Source organism: Vombatus ursinus, unplaced genomic scaffold (assembly GCF_900497805.2).
Source record: "Vombatus ursinus unplaced genomic scaffold, bare-nosed wombat genome assembly UNPS02010822.1, whole genome shotgun sequence".
Taxonomy (NCBI): Eukaryota; Metazoa; Chordata; class Mammalia; order Diprotodontia; family Vombatidae; genus Vombatus; species Vombatus ursinus.
Genome location: NW_020950600.1, coordinates 5,019,648 through 5,044,115, shown reverse-complemented (window position 1 = coordinate 5,044,115; position 24,468 = coordinate 5,019,648). Strand labels below are relative to the sequence as shown.

Sequence of the window (24,468 nt, the reverse complement as noted above, 5' to 3'; positions counted from 1 at the left end):
CTTGCTTTCTAGAATCTTACATTCTAGTGGAGAGGAAAGGCTAACACCAGTGGACCCATTGACATGCTGTATCAGGGCTGCAACCTTTTGACTGAGTACAAACGTACAGAATAAATCCTTTTATGAAGGGAGTTTGTTCTGTGAAGTCTGGATTCAGTCAAAAGGCCAAGCGGGGCCTCGAGGCCACAGGTTGCCCTCCCCTGGACTATAGATGATAAGATACAGTATTGTCTGGTGCAGGGTAAAAGTAAGACTGGAATTCTGAAGTCTAATGGAAAAGGCAGGGATTGAGCCCAGTTTTGACAAAGTGAGAGGATTAGGGAGGGCAAACACAGGCCATTTCATTCCCACTGATGGACCTACTGTGTGCCAGAACCTTGTGCGAAGTTCTGGGAATACAGAGTCACGTACTACAAATTCCCTACCCTGAGCCCACAAGCATTTATGGGATACCTGCTCTGTACTATGCACTCTGGGCGTAACATGAAACAGTCCCTGCCCAGGAGGAGTTTACCATCTAGTGGAGAAGCATTTATATGCTAATGGGACAGCATTAACATAGATGAATGGTAGGTAATTGTAGGGGTGAGAGAGCATTAGCAATTGGACCAAATATCAGTAGGCTTTGGAGAGGTGGGTGGCCACACTCTCCATTCTGAGAAACAGATGAGGAAAGAGTATATTCCCAGGATAGAGGAGCACAGTTTGTGCTAATACACACAGGCAGAAGATTGAATATTGGTTCTGGAAATAACTAGTAGTCCAGTCTGGCTGGAATGTAGTATGCATGGAGGAATAATTTGAAATAAAAATGGGAAGATAGGTTAGTGCTGGATTGTAGAGAATGTCATCAAAGCTGAGAAATGTGTATTTTATCCTAGGGGTAGAAGGGAACCACTGGGTTGTTTTTTGTTTTGGTTGTTTTGTTTTGTGTTTTCAGTAGAGGATTGGCAAGGTCAGACCTGTGCCTTAATAAGATGATTTTGTGAACAATTAATTGGAGAAGGAAAAGATTCGAAACAAGGAGAACAATTTGGAGGCTACTGCAGGACGTCAGGACCCTACTAGTATGTTATTAAGTAGAGACAGTGGGATGGAAGCAAGAAAAATTAGGAAGGTAGAATTGACAAGACTTGGCAACCAGTTGGATATTTTATTGCCAGGGGGCAAAAGGTGAACAAAGAGCACAGATAGAGGAGAGATCCTAGAATATTTATTCTAGTTTTGAGTAAGTAACATGCTGTAAAGGGTTTAGAAGGCCAGACAGAGAAGAGTCGAAAGAGATGAAGCTTCAGGTCAGACTACCTGGGACGCTGCTCCAGAGCCCAGCAAGCAGGACCTGGAAGATGTGGCAGCTGCTGAGCCAGTGTAGAGGTGATGACTGAGAGAGAGGATTGCAGGGCTGATTAGAGCAAAGTTGGGGACTCTACCAGAACTGGGGTAGCAGCCATTCAGTCTAAGCAGTTAGTAAGCACAGCCTGAGCCAGAGACTGAAATGGCGATTAGGTGGTAGACCTCTTTTTTCTCCCAATTGTGATTTAGAACCATTTTCTTTTGTAGATCACAGCCAACATTGATCCAGTGGGTCGGATCCAAATGCGCACCAGAAGAACGCTGAGGGGGCACTTGGCTAAAATTTATGCAATGCATTGGGGCACTGATTCCAGGTATGTATGGCTGTGATCATTCTCAACTCTTCACTCTCTCTGCCTCCCCACTCCCACCCCTCACCACATCCAGTGGGTTTCATTGGTTCTACCTTCCCCAACATCTCTCATATAGCCCCTTCCCTCCTCTGGCACTGCCATCACCCTGGTGCCTCAAGTCTCTCTCCTCTCCAGTCCTTCCTCCACTCAGCTGTCTAGTCTAACTCCCCGGGATTAATCACTCAACTCTGGTGGCTCTCTCTTAACCCCAGGACCAAAAAATGAAACCCTCTCTTTGGCTTAAGCTCTTTATGACCTGACCACTTCCTACCTTTCCTGTCTTCTTAAACCTTACTCACTTCCACATACTCTTAACATCCAGTGACACCAGCCTCCTTCCAGGACTATTCACTAGCTGCCCAGGACTGGAATTTTGTCCCTCCATTTCCATCTCCTAGTTTCCCTAACTTCCTTGAAGTCCCAGCTAAAAACCTATCTTCTATAAGAAGTCTTTCCTAATTTCCCCTTAATGCTACTTCACGCCACATGTATATATCTTGTTTTTTCATAGTTATTGGCACGTTGTCTCCCCGTTAGGCTTTACCTTGATGTAGGGACTCTTTTTTGCCTTTCTTTGTATTAGTGCTTAGCACAGGCCTTTGTAGACACTTAATAAATGCTTACTAAATTGAATTCTCACTTCAGATTTAAGCTGAGCTAGTTTTTGAGCAAGTTATAACCTTCAAGATTTGGGTGTTATGGAAAGGTTAGGGACAGAATGAATGATTCCCTCCTGCCAAATTCCCTGTTATTTGAGGTGATTTCAATATGTAGTCTTCCTCAGCCTAAGAATCAAAATGATGCTAAGATTCTTGTCAGATGCTGTAGAAATAATGCTTGGGGGTAGGTTGAACTGGATGGCCACTAAGAATCCTTCTAATTAATGTTCCATGTTCATTTTCTCTTTTTCTTCCCATAAGAAGGAAATTTCATAAATACATCACATTATATACATTAGTTTCTATTTAAGGCCAGCATTTGTTGTCGTCTTTTTCTTTTTTAATCTTTTGTTTATCTCACACTGACCCGTTCATTAACCCTTTTGTCCTCAGATCCCTTTTCAGGTTCCTGTCTGTACAGTCCAAAACTGTCAGGTCTCTGCAGCTTGTTGGTGCAGTGTGTTGGGCTTGGAGTCAGAAAGGTCTGAATTCAAATTGAGTCTCAGATGTTTAGCTGTGTGACCCTGGGAAAGTCACTTAACTTGTCTGCCTCATTTTTCTCAGTTGTAAAATGAAGGTCATAACAGCACCTACCTCCCAGGGTTTTTGTGGAGCTCAGACGAGATAATATTTATAAAGCTCATGGCAGAATGCCAGGCACGTAATAGGAGCTTAATAAATTCTTCCTCTCTTCTCCCCTTCCTTCCATCTTTGAGGCTTGAAGTTCCATCTCTTCTGCCTTTCCCAGTGAAGTGATCCTGAGGTTTACACTGTTCTCTAAACACTGCACTGTGTTTGGTGGTCCTTGCCCTGCATGTGTCAGTGTCTGTGTTCTACACTGATCTGTCCTGTTGTTTAGCTGTGTAAAATCTTTTCTTTGGAAATCTCGATATGTGGTGTTTGCTTCATTTATACGGCATATTTTATTGTCCCGCATTCTAATGGATCCCTTAATGATGACACGGGGTTCGAAAGTCAAAGTGAAGAGGGAGCTCGGTGGGGATATGCATTTTTACATCATTTTAATTGGTCTTAATTCTGCAGTTATTTCAAAATCCTAAGAATTGTTCTTGTGGTTTCTAATCCTTATGGTCCATCCAGGTTTGTATTCTCAGGATCAGCATTCTTAATGTTAAGCTCAGAGGATTGGGAAGTTTTCCTGAAACATCCTGATTGCCCATAACTCCTTGTAGATCTGCCACTCATGAGTTTGTCTGAACTTCTCATCTATAATAAAATCTGTTATTTTGTGATTATGCAGGAGTGTGAACTCTACCAGATCACTGAGAGTCCTTGAATATTACTCTGATAGTTTAAGAATTGAGATTCATCATGATATTCACTGAGGAAAAGTTAGAATCTGTTCAGTAGGGTCATTAAAATGAGGACAGGAATCACGAATTTGAGAAAAATTTCTATACAAATTGTATAATCTTCTCTTCCCAGAATAAAGTTTTAATCTATTGATATTCATTTTTGTCCATGGGATTTCAATACACAGGTAATATTTGAGACTGATATTAAATGTTTTTAGGAAAGTCATTTAGAATGTATCAGGCCTACACCGTGGTCACATTTACATCTATTTTATAATAATGCTCTGAAATCAACGGAAGAAAGCTTAGATTTTAGACCTGAATTTAATACATTCCCTCTAAGTATAACCTTTCACATCTGGCAGCATGACTTGAGCATAAATTACCCTTGACATTTTCAAAATCTTCAATAAATGGAATGGAAGTAGAGTCATCCACCAAAAATTGTCAGGCTGGTTCATGGGTTAACAATTCAGCCAAGCCCAGGGCAGGTTAGAAATAGCAAATTAGAAGTTAGAAATTAAACCAGAGGTTCTTAACCTTTTGGTGTCATGGAACCTTTTGGCGGTCATCTGATGAAATCTCTGACCCCCATCTCAACAATAATGAAAATGCATAAAATAGAGGGGATTACAAAGGAAACCAATGATAGTGAAAGAAACACATAAAAAAATTTTCTCCATCCAAGTTCACAGGCCCCCTGAAATCTATCCATGGCCCCCAGGTTAAGAGCCCATGAGCTAGAATGGTGAGCATCGGAGCCAGTAATCTTACCTACACAGTGATGCAGTCAGTCAGGGCTTTGGTCCTTAAAACTAAACAGACCTAGGCAACTGGTTTTTTTCCCCAGGTACTAGTGTCAGCCTTTTGAATTTTTTTTCCCTCCCTTGGATATTTTGGTGTGTTAACTCTTGTTTGCTCATGTGGCAGCATAATGAAAAGTCTCTCAGTTTCTCATTTTTATTTCCCTGGATTCATGGTAGGTTAAGGAGGGTGGGGGAGAATAAAATGAACACAGCCTCTTTCTTCAGGAACCTTCCGATCCCAGGTAGGAAACATGTACGGAGTTAGTAAGTACTCTCCCGAGAAAGGAGAGATCATTGTGGTTTGGAGCAGTCAGAGAAGGGAGGGTTCATGGAGTAGATGGTGTTGGAGCTGGACCTTGAAGAGTTCCTCAGCTTTGTAGGGAGGCGAGGGGCAGGCCATGAACAAAGGGAAGGCCGTGATAAGGACGCAGACCTGACTGAGACAGAGGCAGTGGGACACAAAGTTTGGTGCTTTTCTGGGAGTGATTGTGAAGAATAGTGGGTGGGAACACTAAACTTCAGTCGAGGAGAACTGGGTTCAGATTCTGCCTTAGCCACCATGATCATGGGCGAATCACGTATTCTTCAGAGCTTCTGTTTTCTCATCTGAAGAATGGGCATAATCATACTTGACTTACACTCCAGGGGAAGGAAAGTACTAGTTATTATTCATTGTCTAATAACCAGGCTGTTTCAGAATTATGTATAATTTAAGAATAAGTAGGATGTGAGGAAGCTCTCCAAATAGTAAGTACAAGAATTTAGACCTCAGTTTTATCTGATAAGCCTTTTTTTATTTGCTTACTATATAGTGTTCCTGATAGGGCTTCAAGATAAACTGAATTCTGGATCATTGAGGTGTAACTGTTTTTAGTAATGGCCATTAAAATTGGTTATAGCATATAGGATCATGAATTTAGATACGGAGTTTATCCAGACTTGTCATTTTACAGATGAGGAAACTGAGGCCCCCGAAAGGCTACATTCTTAAATACCTGTCAGACATGGTTTCCTGATTGGAGATTAGCAGGATTGTGTTTCCTCACCTTCAAGAAGAATAAAGAGATTAGGATCTTCTACCCTCTTCAGTTAGTCAGTAGGTATTAAGGGTATTTCTAATTAGTAGACAGCACTGAAGGTAACTTTCCTGATCTAATGAAAATGGGCTGATTTTCTCTCTTTAGGTCGTTTTAATTCTCAGCACTGTACTTATAAGTAAGGTAGTATAGAATTTTATCATGCCACAAAAGAAGATTAATTTAAAAAGAGCAGAGCGACACTATTACACCTGTGCATAGAAATACTTTTGGTATTTTTGTGCCTGAGCTAAGGAAAAATTACAGTAAAAATTTATTTGGTGGAGACATGTACTTTGTATTATTAATATGATAGCTGATAGGGAAGGGCCTCACACTCCATGAAGATAAGTTGGAAGAACTGGACACGTGGGAACAGACAGACAGGAAGAAAAAGGGAGGATGCCGTGCTGAGTGTGCACTGAACAAGAGAACAGTCTCTCCTCAGGGAGCTTCCATTCAGATGGAGGGGAAGACCAGTACAGAATACAGAAGGACAAATGGAGAGGACACAGTTAAAGAGCCAGGCAGTGGAAGGGGGTCAGGAGAAGTCAAATGCAGAAGGAGGTGTTTGAGCTACAGCATGAAGGAAGAATAATAGATATCTGCGGGCATTTTGGGGTGGGGTGGGGTACCACAGTGCAAAGAGGGTTGTGCTTGGAGTCTGGAAGATCTGAGTTTAAGTCTGGCCTCAGACACTCACTAGATGGGTGACCCTGGGCAAGGCACTTTGCCTCTGTTAGCCTCAGTTTCCTCAGCGGTAAAACGGGGATAATAATAGCATCTAGCTTGCAGGATTGTTGCGAAGATGAAATATCTGTAAGCACTACAGAAATGTTAGCTGTTATGATGATGATTCTCTGAGGCAGAGATGGGAACAGCGAGAAGGCCAATTGGGCTATCTAGATGGAAGAGTGAGGGGAAAGAGGAATGCCCAATGAGGATGCTTAGGGCCAAGTTGTGAAGGGCTTTAAATGCTAAGCAGAGTTTATGTTTTATCCTAGAGGAGATTATTGAGTGGGAGATGCCATAGTCAGACCTTAAGGAAAATCTCTTTGGCAGCTGAGTGGATGATGGTGGGGGCTGGGCTGGAGGCGGGACACCAGGTATGATGCCATTGTAGTAACTTTGGGGACAGGTGACAGGGCTGAGCAAACATAACCAAGAGCAGTAAGTAGAAATTGCAAAAAGCCCAACAGGAATGAGACTACGTGCTAATAATTAAGGGTCTCCAAAGTAGTAGACTTTCCTCTCTCCTGGGAGTTCCACAAGCCAAGGCAAGCTCAGCATTGTATTATAGCGTGGCCTTCTTTGTTGGTTATAGGTCATGCCTGATCACCACTGAAGTACCTTCCAGCTCTGAAGTTTTGTCCTTCTGTGAACTAATAACAGCTTAAAGTCTATAATGTAACTTTGAAGACTAGAGGCTTGGTTTTATCTTGTTTCATGAGTAATGCATGGGTGACTTTCTCTTATTCAGGAGTTTTATCTTTAAGAGCTAATTTTCCACATGTTGTAGCATTGAAATATGACCCCTACCAAACAACTTTGGGAAATAATCTAAAATTTGCACACTGGGATAAATGAGTAAATTTCAGATTGTACACAAAGACCCAAGTAATTTTTAGGTCTGTTTTAAGGTTAATCATAACAGATTTTTCTCCTGCTCCTAGTCACAACGTCTACCAAAGTAGTCACGCAGGTAGACAAATGGGTCTTGTGACTTAAATGATAAAAACCTGAATGATAAAATCTTGTGGTCTTCTTCAAATAAGCACTCTGAATAAACCTGACATCAAATCCTTTTCAGTATTCCTTAAAAGACTCACATATTTATTCAAAGAATGATGAGGTAGCAATGATCTCTTCTGACCTAGATATACATTTGTGTTAAAGGGTCTTGTCTAATACTGCCATAAAAAAAATTTTTTTAAATAAATTGCAATTTCAGTTCAAAATTCATTGCCCAGCAAGGATGCTACAAATCTTTCAGCATATAAATCCCAAACCTGTATAATTGAACTGTTCATCAAGAAAGTCACATTGGTAATTAGCACAATTACCCAGAGGGAGGAAAAAAGCATGATTAAAATTGTTCTCAGAAAGAGCTTATTGTTAGGAGACATTCGGAAGCCTGAAAGCTTACTCCTTCTGTATCTAGTCTTTAACTGTGTCAGAATGGGACAGAGAATTAGGCACTCAGGATTTTCTACTGCCTGTGGCCTTGGAAGTGTGTATGTAGGTCTCAAAACTTTAATGAATTTTAGTTGATACCTAGTTTACTGGTTCTCAGAAGATGTCTGACCCCAGCAGTTTTGAGTCACGCAGTTCATCTGCATGGACCTGGTTGTTTACAAAGCACTTTCCCTCCCAGTTCTGAGGAAAGACATGCCCTGGTCAGAATTGATTCTACTTGGGTATTCAGAATTTGGGGTTCTAACCTATTCAGCCGATGGTGCTGCGTCTTGGCACACCTTTTGTCTTCAGCTCATCTTCCTTTCTGGCTACAGCCTGGCTTGCTCTTCTCCCCAGCAAGCCGTTGCTTATAACAAAGTTTTAGAAGGAAGGAAAAGGCAGGTCAGCAAGTGATCGATACATTAGCCATGTCTGAGAGGTACTCAATATTCCTCTTACCCGTAATTCTTCACTTTGAAAGTGTTATCTTGGGGCTTCTCCATGGCCAGGGTTGGATTAAAACTAGAAGTTGTGGTTCAGTTTTCTGTTCTTTCCATCTGCATTGTAGTTGCAGAAGAAGCAGCTGTAGTAACAGTAGGAGGAACCCTGGGTCTGTGGTTAGAGGATTGGGGTTCGAATCCTACCTGCCTCTCCTGCTCTCTACCTGTAAGCTACTGTTTGGGCAAATCACTGACCATTCCTGGGCCTCAGATTTCCTGCTCTGAACTCTGTGACCTTGAGAGGCCCTCTCCACTCCAGATGTGTGATTCTGTGATCCTACAGTTCTGTCCCCTGGACTCTGCCCCAGCTTGCAGAAGCCTTCCCAGGCTTCTCTGAATTCTGCATTTTCATCATGTACCACAATTTGTTCAGCTGTTCCCCAGGGGTATAGATATTTATTCTGTTCCTGCTGTGAATATTTTGAGATACATATTTGACTTTCTATGCCCAGAAGTGGGACCTCTGTGTCAGACTATAGACCTTTTAACTCTTCTAGGATAAGTGTAAACTACTTTCCACATTTCATAGTGTCACCAACAGTATAGTAGTTTGTCTTTGTTTTCCTGGAGACTAGCACAAAGTTCTTAAAGGAAAACTATTTCTGTCTTTAAACGTATTTCAAATGTTTTACCTGTATAGAATGTCTTTCAAAACAACAATGCTATTTCCCAAGTGCACAAAAACATACTAGAAGTGTTCAAAGCTTTACCCATTCTGACTGAATAATGATGACTTCCAACATCTCTCTCCTCCAAAGAAAAAATTCTGACATAGAAAATAATTCTGGAAGAGGGAGGTGACGGTGTACAATATGGAGAAATGTCAGCAGCTGACAAACAAAAGATGTCAAGAGTTTTTAAAAGAAAAAAAAAAAAAACAAATTACGTTGCATAGTGGGCCCAAATTACAAGGAATACAATATGACTTGTGAAGATCTCTCTTCCCTTTGGTAGGATAGCTTGTCTAAATCATAAAGGTTCCTAGGATTCAGATGTTCTAATAGATGTATAGAATGTTCTAGTTGTATTCTTTTTTCCCCCTGAAGTAAGAATGAGCTGCCCCTTCTTGGCTACTGTGGTACTCACATATGTTTACCTTGTGTTTTTCTTCCAGGCTTCTAGTCAGTGCCTCCCAAGATGGCAAGCTCATCATTTGGGATAGCTACACCACAAATAAGGTGAGGGAGACCAAGACAACATGGCGGCTCAGTTCTCTGCTCTGCAGAATAGACTCGTTGGCTTATTGCCGTGCAAATAAAATCTTTATCTTTTTTTTTTAATTAATTTATTTTGAATTATCAACAATCACTTCCATAAGCTTTTGAGTTTTAAATTTTTCTCCCCCTCCCTCCCCACCTAAATCTACAGTGGTAGAGTCACTGGAGCCTTGAAGGTGATGAGGTTTTTACAGTTGCTTTTAGCCACATGGGCGTCAGCCACAGGAGCATCTCACAGAGATGAGACTGCCCAGCACACCTTCCCAGGGCTGTTCTGACCAAGGGAAATGGGGACCGCTTTGGGGCTCGGCTTACAGAAGTAGGCGGAAGAGCATATGGGCCGAAAAATACAATCCGAAATTTAGTATTTAAAGAAAGACATGGGCAGCTAGGTGGTTCAGTGCATAGAGCAACAGCCCTGGAGTCAAGAGGACCTGAGTTCAAATCCGGCCTCAGACACATGATATTCACTAGTTGTGTGACCCTGGACAAGTCACTTAACCCCATTGCCTAGCCAAAAAGAAAATTTAAAAAAAAAAAGAAGACGGTTTTTATTCTTGAAAAATGCTGGGCGCAGAGGGGCAAGGATCATATCCACTTCCAAAATTTAATACAAAGTTGAAATTTTAGGTTCTTTTAAGATGTCATAAAATTGACATGTAATACCCCCAGAAAGTTTTTAAAGCTTTTATAAGAGCTCTTAAGGACAAGTGCCGTGTTTTGTAACAAAACATTAAATCTGCAAACAAAATTCATTGCCGTGTCATTGCTCATATTGGTAACATTCATTGTTCATGTTGATGCACCAAAGAAACAGTGCTATTGGGTCCGTAGAGTGGTAGTCAGGGGCACTCTGTTGAGCTTTAGCTTGCTTTTTTGTAGACTTGTAGATCTAAATTGGCTTCTCCACTAATGTGCAGACCGCACTGAAATGTGAATCAAATCATTGCTTAATTTGACTGTGTGTACAGGTGATCCTCAAGGTACTTTTGATCCTTGTGGTAGGCATACTTACACATTTCTTTTCTGCTGCCTCCTACTATAAAGTAAGAGCCAAAAAGGAGACATAAAATCTGTCCCTGTCGTTCTAAGGTCCATGCCATTCCTCTGCGTTCATCTTGGGTCATGACCTGTGCATATGCACCTTCTGGCAACTACGTGGCCTGTGGTGGGCTTGACAACATCTGCTCCATTTACAATCTGAAAACTCGTGAGGGAAATGTGCGCGTGAGTCGTGAGCTGGCTGGGCACACAGGTGAGGGGTCTTTATTTTTACCCCAAACTAGGGCTGGCTAGTAATCTCATTCCTATGTTGTCTTTGGTGCGTTGCATTCTTCAGACGTTGCTTTTACCTTTGGTTTCCTGATAGTGTGTTCAGGTACAAGGAAAAGTAGGAATTAAATGAAGATAAATCAAGTCTCTCCAGAATACGTCACTAAAAGTGAAAAGGGACCCTCGGGTTGAACTTGAGTCATCTGCACTGTGTACCCTGACCTACAACTAGGGTGTTCCGTTTAAATTCAGTAATTTGAAATTTTCACTCTGCCTTGTTTCATAATAAACTTGAAAAGAGTGGTAACTGGATGAAGAGCTGAGGTGTCTGGCTAGGATTTGGAAGGGAACAGTTGGAATGTGTGTCTTCTTGAAGAGGAGGCTTCTGGGTACAGGATGTGGAGGTGATCTAAAGAAACCATTTTCAGAGGCGTTTTGATCACACATGCTTCAGAAACTACACAGCTCTAATATATAGAAATTATTACTCACTGGAAACTAGTTCATTCATATGAGAATTTAGTATTCTTCCCCATCCTTCAAAATCACTTTCCCTAAGTAGTGTGACACCAATATAGCTCGATGGTTCTTACAGTCAGTTGACACACATTTATTAAGAACCTACTAAGTGCAAGGCTCTGGGGATACAATAGTCTTTGCCCTCAAACACACACACACACACACACATACACAGAAGATGCAGAATGATACAAGGTAAAGCTCTTTAAAGGGGGAGATCAGGGTAGACCTTACATCATCTGCTCAGAAGGTGGGACTTCAGCTGAGTTTTGAAGGAAGTAAGGAAGTGTAAGAGGCCAGGATCAGGAAAACATATATTCCAGGCAAAAGCATAGAGGGAAGACAGGAAGATTCATAAGGCTGGGAACAGCGAGAACTGGGCAGGAAGGGGACTAATAGGTGTCAGAAGCCTGTATTTGATCCTAAAGTCTGGGCCATTGGAGCTTATGAAGCCAAGGGCCACCTGGTCCAAGCTGAGCTTCAGGAACATCACACAAGACGTGGCATGGAGGATGTTTAGAGAGGGGGAAAGGCAAAAGGCAGAGAGACAGAGGTGGGGGCTGGCTACAGCAGCCGTCCACGTGCTGAGAGTGTGTCTACAGTGGAAAAGGGGCCAGCCACACAAGTGGAGGAAAAAAATGGAAAAATGGTATTGAGGCAGGGGGGATCCAAAATACTGGGGCAATGGGATTCAGAGTTTAGAATGGCTCCAAAATTGGTGTGTGTTTGTGAATGTATTTACTCCTTTTTGTGTAGTTAAAATCAAAGGACATTGTGTGTATATCACATCCAAAAATATGTATATACATAATGTATTTTTTCTTGGATAAATTTAATTTAAATTTTATTTTATCCTGGTATTCAGCAGACCTTGGGTAATCTTACCTCTCTTACCTTAATTCTGCAGATCACCATTTGCCTAGATCAAAACTAGCTTCTGCCCCAGGAATAAATACTGTGTTGTGTGTTTGGTTGGTTGGGTTTTGGGGGGGGGGGGGTATTTTTTTAACTGTGCCTAGGGCATACAAAAAGAAATAGAAATCTTGTCTGTAGTAGTATAATAATGACCTTAAGACTTTGAACTATAGAACTGAGCAATTGCATAGAAAACCTTTGCACACCAAAGCCTTGGATTTGCTCTAAATCTTCATAAACATTTTTCCCAGAGGTGTGGGTTCTGCTCTGACTTTCAGTCTTCGTGCTCTGTTTTCCAGGTTACTTGTCATGCTGCCGCTTCCTGGATGATAATCAAATTGTCACCAGCTCTGGAGACACCACTTGGTGAGTGGCAGGCCCTGACAAGGCGCTTCTCATCTGTCTCTTTGGTGTGCGACCTGGGGCTCCAGGCTTTGTAGACAGGGCCATGAAATCTAAAGTTTGACATATATAAATAGTAATGAAACTTGGGACATGTGAACTGTTGGGCAATGCAAAATCTCCTTTATTTTCACACATGAGTCACTGCAGTAAATAGGTGGAGTCCTCTGGAGGAGTGGCAGGAGAGACCACCTTCTGTAGGGTCTGATCCCAGCCCTTTATGGTAACCAATGAGCTGAGGGATAAAATAAATTCAAGAAACTGCTTTACTTAATCTTGTCCCTATGATACGCACTGAGAGCTCAAGAACTCAAGATGAGGCTGTATCCAATTTCACCAAATTTCTAAATTTGCATAATCATTCAGCCTTGTGGAGGTACCAGAGCCTGCTGGGGAAGGGGTCACATTTTTTTTCATTTACTTGTTGCACTCAGTAACACAATTAGAATAGCAAAATTAATGTTAACAGAAATTTCTTTGCCATTAAAATGAAGTGACCTATTCAGTTTACTTAGTTTTCTTTACCAAAGTACAACTTGGGAAATAACATCACTAATTCTGTAAGATGAGATTTTGTGAAAACTAATTTTTTCTAAAGTATTTTTTAAAAGCTGTATATTACTTTTGGTTTCTCTTAAAAAGCAGAAGAACAATGACCAATCTCGGCTGTAGAGATTATCATACGTGCCTTCTGTCTTAGTGAGGGGCAAGGCGGAGGGCGGAGGACAGGGTTGTAGTCACAGGAGCGTGATGTCGGACTCATGGCCAGTTTTACATTATTGAATTTTGTTGTTAACGAGGGAGAGAGTCCAGTTCAGGGCCAGGTGGGAAAGGTTTATCCTGAAGCAGCTGATACAGAAACAAAGCATCAGTAAGTCCTTTGGGGGAAGGGGGCAGAAGACCCCACTCTAAGAAAACTTGTTTTGTAGAAACTGATATTAAAAGGGGCTCCCATATGAGTGACTTCTGAATCCCAGAAATAGGTTGTTTCCTTCTTATAATCCGAGAGTCTCAGGTTCTGTGGGATGGCACTGAGTTTGGGCCACTTGACCTCAGCCTAGAATGTGCACATCTCCATCTCTCCTGTGGCCAGCCTGAAGGGCTTGCTGGCACGGGCCTTGTTGCACCAGGTTTAAGCTTGTTCTTTGGGGAAGACGTCAGTCTTAGCCGTTTCCTTCCAGGTAGTAGCGATGTCTGAGTCATTTGTTCAGGAGTGTACGTCTTTCTTGGAGTCTGTCAGAAGTTGGTAAGGATTTTATGAGCTGTACAGAATAAGACAACAGGGAAGTCAGTGGGGAGGAAGGGAGATCTGAGTGTCTGTCAGACCCATGAGACGGCCACCGCTTCTGTGGGCCCCTGAAGCCCCACGTCGACAGTTCGGCACTTCTTGGTTAATGCACATGTCTCCAACTCGTGGAGTCTGTTACTGAAAGGATTCGGAATTAGACGTTTTCCTTCCTCCTTGGGGAAAAAAAGAAAGAAGTCCACAAATACCTCATTTATTCCTCACAACAACCCAGAAAGATAGGTGCTGTTATGATCTCCATTTGTGACTGGCCCAGGGTCACACAGATAGTAAGTGTCTGAAGCTGGATTTGAACCCAGGTCTTCCTGACTTAAGGCCCAACGCTCTGTACTTTGAGGCACCCGCTAGCTGCCCAACCAACTCTTCACAGTATAGATGCAATTGTTAATGGTTCCCAAAGAACATAAGGCAATGACCAAGTTGTTAACTAGTGATGAAAAGGTGTGAAGATGTTACGTCAGGTTGTTGTAAAAGCACGTGAGCAGTTTGAGAGATTGATTTCGGGTCTCACTGTGAACAGTGAGTAGAAGTGTCTATAGGTTGGATCAAATGTGTGATGTTTGTCTTTCTGCCGAAGCCAAGTGACTGTTTCCTCCTATTTTCAAAGTGCAGGGAAGAAGGGAGGTCTCCCTAAGAGAGACGGTAAAGGGACTTAGGGGACTGCCTCATGCTTCAGGTTATCAGAGATGGTGGAACAGTTTGACCCTGAAACTGGAAGAGGGGCAGGGGGATATATATAAAAAGGACCTGAAGAGGCAAAGGAAAAAGTTGGCCCCCGCTGGGAGGTAAGGGGGGAAGGCTATCCTACAGAGCCAAGAGGGGCCACTGGACCCATCAGGCGAGAGGTCACCCACTAAGGGTCGGAGGGGAAGAGCAGACGGTGGTTGGGGGTGCCTGGGAAATACCAACGCAGCCATTTGTTAACCCACCCAACACAGAGACATAGGCTTCTTCCAGGGGGTAGGGGTGGTATTTAGTCAAAACCAGATGACTCCATTTCTGGCATTTGACATGAGCAGAAAGTTATGGTGCCAGGAGCAGCCTAGAAAGCATCGCCAAAGGTTATTGGGGCAAGAAGCTGGAGGCCGTAAAGCCGTGGGTAGTCTTCTCATCTCTGCCATCTGTTGGAAGCAAGGAATGTCATGGAGAAAAGCTGATTTGGAAAGTGAATGTCTGACTAAAAAGATGTTCTCAGGCTTCTGAGAATCGGATTTGGATTTCTGGATTACATCATAAAAGATAGGGATGACAGGCTCCTGTGCAAGGCTGGTGAGACAGTCTCGGCCTGGTACCCTGCAAATCCGATCAAAAGGGCTTTAACCTGAAAATTATCAAAAAGGGGGAAAACTGCCCATGTAGATCTTCCACATGGGAAGAAGAAAGGATCCCCTAGCAAAATGCATGACCTCTGGTGTTTTTATATATTCTCATCAATTTTAGGTGACAAGCAAAGTTAGCTGTAGGTCCTAATGCAAAGAGATAAATTTAGCCTCGTCTTCTTATCACAGATTTTACTGAGACTTTGGGGGAGACTGGATGGAGATGCCTTTTTCAAAAGAAATAGGATAAGGGGCAACTAAGTGTCACAGTGGATAGAGCACCAGCCCTGGAGTCAGGAGGACCTGAGTTCAAATCAGGCCTCAGACAGATGATAACTCACTAGTTGTGTGACCCTGGGCAAGTCACTTAATCCCAATTGCCTCGCAAAAAAAAGAAAAGAAACATGATAAGACAGACTGGGGGTAGTAGGTGGCATTATATATTAAGAAGTTGTATTCATGGAAGAAAATTTTTTAAGATTCAAACAAGAGAATGTGGGGTGGAGATGGAGGGCCATCAGAGTAAACTAGAAATCACTTGGACGAAGGGGAAATAAGTGAGAAGTTTGGGAAACAGTTCACCAATCCAGCACAGAGGCTAAGGGTTGATTTCACTGGGTCTTCAGTTCCCAGACATCTGCTGAAATTCTCTTCTTTTTGCTGAAAGCAGAGTAGCTGATAACTTTTTGACTTAACCTTAGTGATAATTTCAACTTTCAAAAGGTAGAAAATCTACTTAGGCCAAATTCTATTCTGATTCTCACTATCAGGAAGAAACTGGTTGCTAGGGTGGAAACCTTGGGGGTGAGGAGGGAGTGACCTGCGGACATAGTCTGGCGTGCACCCTGCATTTGGGAAGGATGGATTGCAGATGGTCAGAGGAAAGGGAGAGAAGGGCCCGTGAACTAGGATTCTCCAGCAGAGACAGGAAACAACTGAAGACTCGAAGGGAAACGATTTTCAGGAGGAAAGACTGTTTTCTGAAAAGGCTGTCGTGTATACACAGAGAGCCACTAACTATTTAGGTTTTATAAAGGCATGTAATAGTCCTCATCATCATAGTAATTAGAGTTAGTTTGCCTCATTTGATTCTCGTAACAACCTATGAGGTAGGGGCTATTGCTATCCCCATTTTACAGATGAGGAAAGTGAAGTTAAATGACCGACCTAGAAACACACAGTCTGAGGCAGGATTTGAACTCAGGTCTTCCTGATTCTTTCCGATCCCTTTCTCTTCACCACAATACCAAACTCTCATCTACAGAAAATGGACAGTTGTAAAAGGGTAACACATTACTGCAAGAGTGCATCAGAGGAGCTCGCGCTCTGAAAGAGTCAAACCTGGCAAGTAAGGCTTACGGGGTCTTTGATAGTGGGTTTGCTTGCTTTTAAACTGTGTTGGAGAAGAGAAATCTCAAAGGAAAGGATAGGACCTCTGCTTAGGCAGGCTCGACGAGAGGCTTTGACTGTAGAAAAGTGGCAGAACTGCTCCAGTGTTTTGCTTCCCTTTTCTGTCTCAAGGAGGATGTCCCAGTGGAAGTGAGGCACTAGTAAGAACACCTGTCTGCCTTTGGAAAGAAGGTAGTTGGCTCAGATGACCTGTGGCTTTGGGGGCTGCAAGGACTGGAGCAGGTGCTTGCTTACCCACCATTAATGATGCTTCATAGAGCCATCAAATTTTAGAGTTGGAAAGGACCTTGATGGCCTTCTAGTCCAACCTGTACCCGAAAGTGAATCCGCTCTTGTAATAGAGGTTACAAATGGCCATCTAGCTACTCCTTGAAGACCTTCCATTATTCCTCCACTATTTCCCAAGGCCATCCATTCTAGTTCTTGAGAGTTCTAATTGTTCACATGTTTTTCCTGATCTCGAGCCTAAATGTCCCTCTTTGAAACTCCCATCTATCATTCTTGGTTCTATAAACTCTTGAGGCCAAACAGTCTCATCCCTATTCAGAGATTTCAGAAAATAGGAAAGGTACCAGAATTGAAGGACAGATATCCCAGTTTTTTGTTTAAACAGGACTACTACACTGTTAGATTCAGAGATTGCTGTGATCTTGCTTATCTGGATCTTAATGAAGTACCTCATACTGTTCTTGTGGAAAAGATGGAGATGTGGACTGGGCAGTTGTACTGTTAGAGGGGGTCAGCAGTAGCTGGGTGGCCAGAGTTCTTTTATGGTTCATTGAGAGCTCGGAAGAGACAGTGATACTAGAGCGCCTTGGACCTGTACTGCTAGGTAGTTTTATCAGAAGCGTGGAGGAAATTGTCCATGACATCCTTACCAAGTTTGTGAATGACATAGAAATGAGCTAATCTGTCACTGGGTGACAGATTTGGGATCTAACAATCTTGATGGAGCTGAACTTTGGGCCAAATCTGATTATATTGATTCCTGTGGATTTCGTCTTGAGTCTTATGCTTGGGTCTAAAAAAATCAACTACACAAGTGCAAGGTGGGAGAGATGGCTAACAGCAGTTTGTTTGAAAAAAAACTTGGGCATTTTATTGACCTCTGCATGTAGGCTATGAGCCAAATGTGAACTGTGGCAGCCCCCAAAGCTAACCCTCTCTTGGGCTACATTCAGAGAGCCAGAGCTTGGTAAGACCACAGGTGCAGACTGTTCTGGGCATCATGATCTAGGAAGGACATCAGTGACTCAGAACATCCTAGAGAGATAAGCCAGAGGAGTCTGGTCTTGGGTCCGAGTCATGTGACAATCGATCAAAAGAACTGGGCATGTTTGGCCTGGAGAGGAAAGGGGCATGTGAGAACTTCATTCAGTATTTGAAGGGGCTTCATATGGAATGGGGCAGCGAGGTGGCGCCATAGTGCACAGAGCCCTGGGCCTGGAGTCAGGAACTCATCTTCCTGAGTTCAAATCTGGCCTCAGAAACTAGCTAGCTTTGTGACCCTGGACAGGTCACTTCACCCTCTTAGCCTCAGTTTCCTCATCTATAAAATGGGGGAAGGAAATGGCAAGCCACTCCAGTATCTTTGCCAACAAAATCCCAAATAGGGGCACAAAGAGTTAAACACGACTGAAAAACAACTGAACAATAACATGTGGCAAAGTGCTTAGCCCCCCGCCCACTCCCCACTGGCAGGCAGCAGTAGGAGCTGGGAGTAGAAGTTAAAAGAAGAGAAATGTGAGTAGAGTGGGCAGCTTCTCGAGGCCAGAGGACCACATGGGTTCTCGTTGGAGCGTGAGTCAAGTTAGGTGAACCTGACATTCTGTGGTTGTGGGTCTGTTACTGCCCAGCAGTATACTTTCCCCTTTCTTCACTTAAAAAAAGAGGATAATAGAAAACATGTCTGCTCTAAGTAAAATCTAATAAAACTGTACTAAGTGACTCAGCACAGAGCATTCTCCTTGTGGTAGAGACTAACATCTGCCCTGTCCTCTCTTTTCGCAGTGCTTTGTGGGACATAGAAACTGGCCAACAGACAACCACCTTCACTGGGCACACCGGGGATGTCATGAGTCTTTCTCTTGCCCCTGACACCAGATTATTTGTTTCTGGAGCTTGTGATGCTTCAGCCAAACTGTGGGACGTTCGAGAAGGAATGTGTCGGCAAACTTTCACCGGCCACGAATCTGACATCAACGCCATCTGTGTACGTATGTACTTAGGTTTGGGGAAATGCAGTTTGTGTTCATGAGGTCATCCATACCCAGCTCTGTTAGCAATTAGGTTTAGTTCTTGGAAGTCTTAGGGAATGTCATTGATTCATCTTTGAAGTGTTTTCTGTATTAGGTCATCTGTTTTTTACTGTAAGAGCCCAGATTTGCTAACATGCTGTACAAATGGGTTGGATGCCTGTAGAGAATGTAATGGTTTTTGTTTAAGGGTTCAGAATAAGAAATCCAGTTTTTGAAACCTCATTCATCAGCTATAAGAACATGGCACATTTCCATCTTCTTTTTAGTTTTACCCTCTGTCAATGGCCACATTTTCTATATTTGCTATTAGTGTGTTCCAGTTTTCACTAAAGCTTTTAACCACATTTGCTCTTAGTAAAATGTGCAGTTTAATTTGAAACTCATCAACTGTTGCTACCTAGAGAGCTGCAGAGGGAAATAAACTAGAGATTCAGAAATTACTTTTTACTTTTTTAATCGTGGGAAACAATGCCCATTTTAGACACCTTAACCAATAATTGGGAAAATAATATTTTATCTGGCATTTCCAAAGCCATCTAATTTAGTGATGACTGTGTTAAAGGAATTTTACTGTATCTCTTACCATAACTGTATGGAAAAACTTTATGTTTTAATGTCAAAATAGCCATTTGTTGTATTCTTTTTGTCCAAGGAACTGGATTCAGCAATCTATTCATAAGAGCCTTTACAGTGAGAGCACTCTCAGTGTGTTCTACTTTATGAGGGGGGAGTATCCCCTTTAAATAGGAAACCTCTCCAGTTGTGGGACTCTGCTTTCCAGCAGGATGCCTGGCAGTTTCACTGAGCCCCTTTCCACTGACTTGTTCATCATAGGAGAAGTTCTGTTGGGAGGTATCAGGCTGATTCATACAAGTCTTAGAGCTGCAGGAGAGTATTTCGGTCCTAACCACTGGACATCTTGTCGCAGTCCTGGCATGACACACGATTAGTGTCCTCTCTGAGCATTTATTTATGTCATATCTGGATAGACACACCACCTAATCAAGCTCTCGTTTGTCTCTCTAGTTCTTTCCAAATGGCAATGCATTTGCCACAGGTTCAGATGATGCCACCTGTAGGCTCTTTGACCTCCGAGCTGACCAGGAGCTGATGGTGTATTCCCATGACAACATCATCTGTGGGATCACCTCGGTATCCTTCTCCAAGAGCGGCCGCCTCCTGCTGGCTGGATATGATGACTTCAATTGCAATGTCTGGGATGCACTTAAAGCAGACAGAGCAGGTAGGCTTCGCAGGTGCCCTGGAGACAGGCAGCTCAGCCCCTAGGCTCTGGTTCTTGTTAACCCAGTTTGGCAGTTGCTGCAGTGTGACCATGTAAGCCACACGTGAATGTGGGTGTGCTTCTATACCACAAGGCTCTGAAAAGTTAGACAAAACTAAAAGCATCGCTAGCTTAACAGCAGCACACGAAGTTATCTGAGCCTGTGGCCATTCTTGGCAAAAGAAAGATGTGTCCAGAGAGCTGCTTCATTTAAGAAGGGCTTTCCATTTGTGTGGCTTGTGGTTCGGCGGTGACACCCTCTGCAGGGCTAGCCACATTCTGTGGAAATGTCTTACAACAAGTTTCTTTGGTATGTTTTCATGGTGAGGGAACAGTGTAATCCTCCATCGTACTCCCTCATGGCTAAGAGTAGACACTGACTGACTGACCCAGCACATGTCCCCAGCCCGCTCTTGTCAGAGTTGGAGAGGACAGACCGCCTTTCTCAACTGTATCAGCCTCTATTAAAATCCCATCTTCTCATTGATAATAATACCTGATTGAATCTGCTAAATCTTCTAAACGATGATGTGTGAAGCTGAGCTCCCGCTGTAAGGTGTCCTATTTCATGTTTCCTTGTGTTACCAGAACATTTTCTATCCAAAATGTGAGCTTGTTACCAGGTTGGAAGGTGAATCCGAAGGCCCAGCCACCACGAGTTTCCCCACGGCTAAGTAAAAATTCCATCCAGCAGTGGTGGCAAACTCCTGGGGACGTAAGGAGTGTTGAAAAAGTTGACTGACTGCAGGCTCCACTGGCTCAGCCACAGAGGGCGTTTCGGGGCCTGCAGGAGGATTGAGAGAGAATCACAGTCCCGAGCTCAGAGGCCTCTCTCTGAGGCTGCCGGGAATAGTTACCCCTTTTGGCAGCTTCCGCCAATGACTCATCGGAGGAGGGATGTGATTTGGTAGAGCTTTCTCTTCCCCTCTTCAGCAGCCTGTTGGTCTCCAGACTGAAATGAACCGGCATTTATTGATTCCCATAGATAATGTTCAAATACAAATAGGTGGGTTCTTGGCTCTACTTTTTACATAAGTGCTACTTAGGTACTCTGAAGTAAAGGGTGTTTGCACCTGAATTTGTTTATGTAACTTCCTATTCGTTTATATAACTTCAAATACCTTTTTTACTTTCAATGATGATTTCCTCCCTAGCAACGTATTTGTAGCAATTTACTGTGTCCAGCCATCATTATGATGTCAGTGACCTTGAGGACAACTTTTTGTTATTCCAAAATTTTTCCTCCCACTCACTGCAGGTGCAGTGAGTTTTTGTAAATGGAGGAGACAATTACTCTTGAATCCTCTTGAACTAGATTGTTATTTAAGATTCTTCCCTTCATGGTGAAAGGTTTTTTTTTGCTTTCCAGAGCCCCCTTTTCTTTTTCTATCCCGAAGATGAGCCTGTGGTAGTTAGTGGTTATGGGAAATAGTTTAGACAATTTGAAGATTGATAAATGTGAAATACAGAATTCTGTGATCTGTGAGATTAGTATAATTCATAATTTTAGTATAAATTTTAACTTCAGTATAATTTAGTATAATTTTACTATAATTTAGTATAATTTTAACTTCATCTGGGTCTCTAAATCCAGATCTCAGGTGACTCCTGGATCAGCTGAACCTGAACCAGTGAAGTCATCCTTGCTTGTACCGGCTGCCTTGGGGCTTTGTTTCTGTCTGTCTGTTTTCTAAGGACGGTGTTTTACTGAGATGACTACAGAATGTCAGATGAGTGTAAGCTGACAGGTCTGTACGGCCAGTGAGCCTGAGCCAGCTAAGGGGTCCCGTTACCGAAGCTCTCTTTGCTTTCTAGGTGTTTTGGCTGGGCATGATAATCGCGTCAGCTGCCTGGGGGTGACCGATGATGGCATGGCGGTGGCCACAGGATCCTGGGATAGTTTCCTCAAGATATGGAACTAACACCTCTAGGTATGACAGTTTCACTGCCTTCCCAAGTCAGCACAGGACACAAGCTAATCTTCCTAGTTGTTGGTTTGTTTTAAAACTATAGCTGGTGATTGGACCATAGGACGGCAGGGTTTCTTGAAAATGCCTTAGCAGTGTGCCAGAAATACATAGAGGGATAGACAAATACATGTAGGAGCATGGGGTTTGTTTTGTTTTTATCTCCAGGGAGCTTTTGCCCTTCCACCTCAAGTGGAAGTCTCAGGTTTTTAATGCTTCTCCACCTCTCTTTTAAGATACCAGTTGGACTCCGCCATGACTGGAAGACCATTCCAACCTTGGAAGAGTTACCATGATAGCATATCCAGCCCAACCATACTAACTCGGACACCCCTCCATCTCCCTCTCAGAACTTCAAAAGGGCAAGATCTTTTTCCCTTCACCTATTGCTGAAACAAAGAGCACAATTCCCTCTACAAGAAGAATCTCTGTGGTTGTAAACAAACAAATTGTGCATTCCTTTGGGACCATTGTCATTGTTTTCCTTTTTCTTTTTCTTTTTTTTTTCTTGAACGAATATAAAAAGGAAATACTATAATAAAAATGTCCACCAGAAGGTAAGGCTGAGTAATTGTGAAACAGGCCCACAGCTGATTTTCACTGTCTTTTATTTAAATTTTAGACCAGTGATCCTGTTTTGTGAACACAAGTTGAGGACTTTGTTTTATCTCATAACGGTTTCAAAATTTAAAGTCATGTTTGTAGCAGGGTTTTGAAAACATTCTTATTTCCTTTTTTAAATAGATTACTTTATGGTCAATAATGAAGCAAAACAAGAGGGTCCTGCCCAGCCTCTCTGGGATTGTTAATGATGTAAATTTAGTCCCTGATTTTTTTATTATTTTTTGTCTGGTGTCTCAGATAATTGTTGCTGCACAAAAATATGGCATATAGAGAATAACGTTAAGAAGTAAGGTAACCAAGCACACACATGCTGTCAATGACATTGAATGCTTGTTTCAAGAACCTTTCCCCTTTTGTGAGTAGCTTACTCCAATCCGTCGCCCGTTTCTCTCCCCTTCTGCTTCTCTCTCCCCATCAATTAAGTTTTTATCTACTTTGGGTTTCTTTGTGCAGTTGGAGGGCATTTCCTGTACCCTAACACTACCCAGCACCCCCAACTATCAGGAGCCTCGATTTTCCAGAGAGATGCCTGTCCTGTGCTTGGATAGTCAGTCAATTCTTTGTGTATGAAATGATGTACAAATCAATGTTTTGGAAATAATGATCTTGAACTTTCTAAGTTAAAAACAAATTTTTGATTGTTTGCCATATTGGGTGGGTTTACTCTTAGAATCGCATGCTGTAGAAATGCTAAAAAAAAAAAAAAACAAAACAAAAAAAAACAAAACAAAAAAATGCACATAGGACTAAGTCCTTAGATGTTTTTTTCTTTTCAGAAATAACCTGTTTCAAGTTGTAACCATTGCGCTCTACTTCCTTCTTGTTGCTACTCTGTGCATAAGCCCCTGGGGGATCCTGATGACTCTATGCACGCCCTGGAGTAGCCGTAACTCCTGCGGGACCGTCCTCTCTCAGTTAGTCCTTCACACACCACCCTGCCCCGCCCCGCCCCACCCTCCATAGAACGAGTCCTTGGTATCGAATGGTCCTTTTTGTAATGGCCAGGTTTTCCTGGTTTTCTTTTCAAATAAAATATTACGCAGCAGCGTCTGGACAGTAGATTGTTCTGTTAACTGCCTCCCCTCTCATGTATCCAGAAGTGCTCCTCCTTAGCAGCTGTAGTGGCTTCTCTCCATTCTGTTTTTTCTGCAACATTCTGTACAAAAATGTGCTGTAATCGTGCGTTAGGCCTGGACTTGGCAAAAAGAAAAAAAAGAAACCTCTCTTTCTCCCTCGCCCCTGCCCCCGCCCGTTCTCTCTCCATGAAATCCCTGGTAGAGCTCTCCACACCCTGTGTCCCTTTTCACCTTTTGTATTTAATTTTAAAGTCAGTGTACTGCAAGGAAGCTGGATGCAAGATAGATACTATATTAAAATGTACTGTTATTTAAGATGTAATAAAGCAGTTTGACATGAGGGGGTTTGGGATATATGCCTGGTTATTTGTGAGTCTGCTGCCCGCCCCGGCAGAGCAGCCGTCACTGGGGGCTTTTGTGAGTGTGGCGGCCTGGCTGGGCTGCGGGGCACAGTGGTCTGGTCAGCCGCTGCTGAGGCGAGGGGCCCCAGGCCAGACAGACAGCCTGGCAGAGCGCTCTCCACTTGTGCCCTGCTAGGATTCTGCTTCTCTTTGCTTTTTCTCATTTCTTGCCTCATGGACCGTCTAGGGAGAACTTGGGCTTTCCCCATCGCTCGGAGCAGGTTTCCACTGATTAGCTGGAACTGAAACCCCACCTAAAGAA

General features: G+C 42.8%; 1 protein-coding gene across 1 annotated transcript in view; it reads left to right on the top strand.

The window, feature by feature from the left end:
- Positions 1 to 24,145, top strand: part of GNB1 (G protein subunit beta 1) — a 53,279-nt gene extending 29,134 nt beyond the window's left edge. Inside the window, exons 4-11 of the mRNA XM_027855333.1 lie at positions 1,561 to 1,667; positions 9,353 to 9,416; positions 10,548 to 10,710; positions 12,461 to 12,527; positions 18,609 to 18,810; positions 19,883 to 20,099; positions 21,954 to 22,069; positions 22,342 to 24,145. Coding sequence (XP_027711134.1) covers positions 1,561 to 1,667; positions 9,353 to 9,416; positions 10,548 to 10,710; positions 12,461 to 12,527; positions 18,609 to 18,810; positions 19,883 to 20,099; positions 21,954 to 22,060 — 927 coding nt within the window. The 3' untranslated portion in view covers positions 22,061 to 22,069; positions 22,342 to 24,145. The remainder of the gene's footprint in view (positions 1 to 1,560; positions 1,668 to 9,352; positions 9,417 to 10,547; positions 10,711 to 12,460; positions 12,528 to 18,608; positions 18,811 to 19,882; positions 20,100 to 21,953; positions 22,070 to 22,341) is intronic.
- The last annotated feature ends 323 nt before the right edge of the window (positions 24,146 to 24,468 follow it).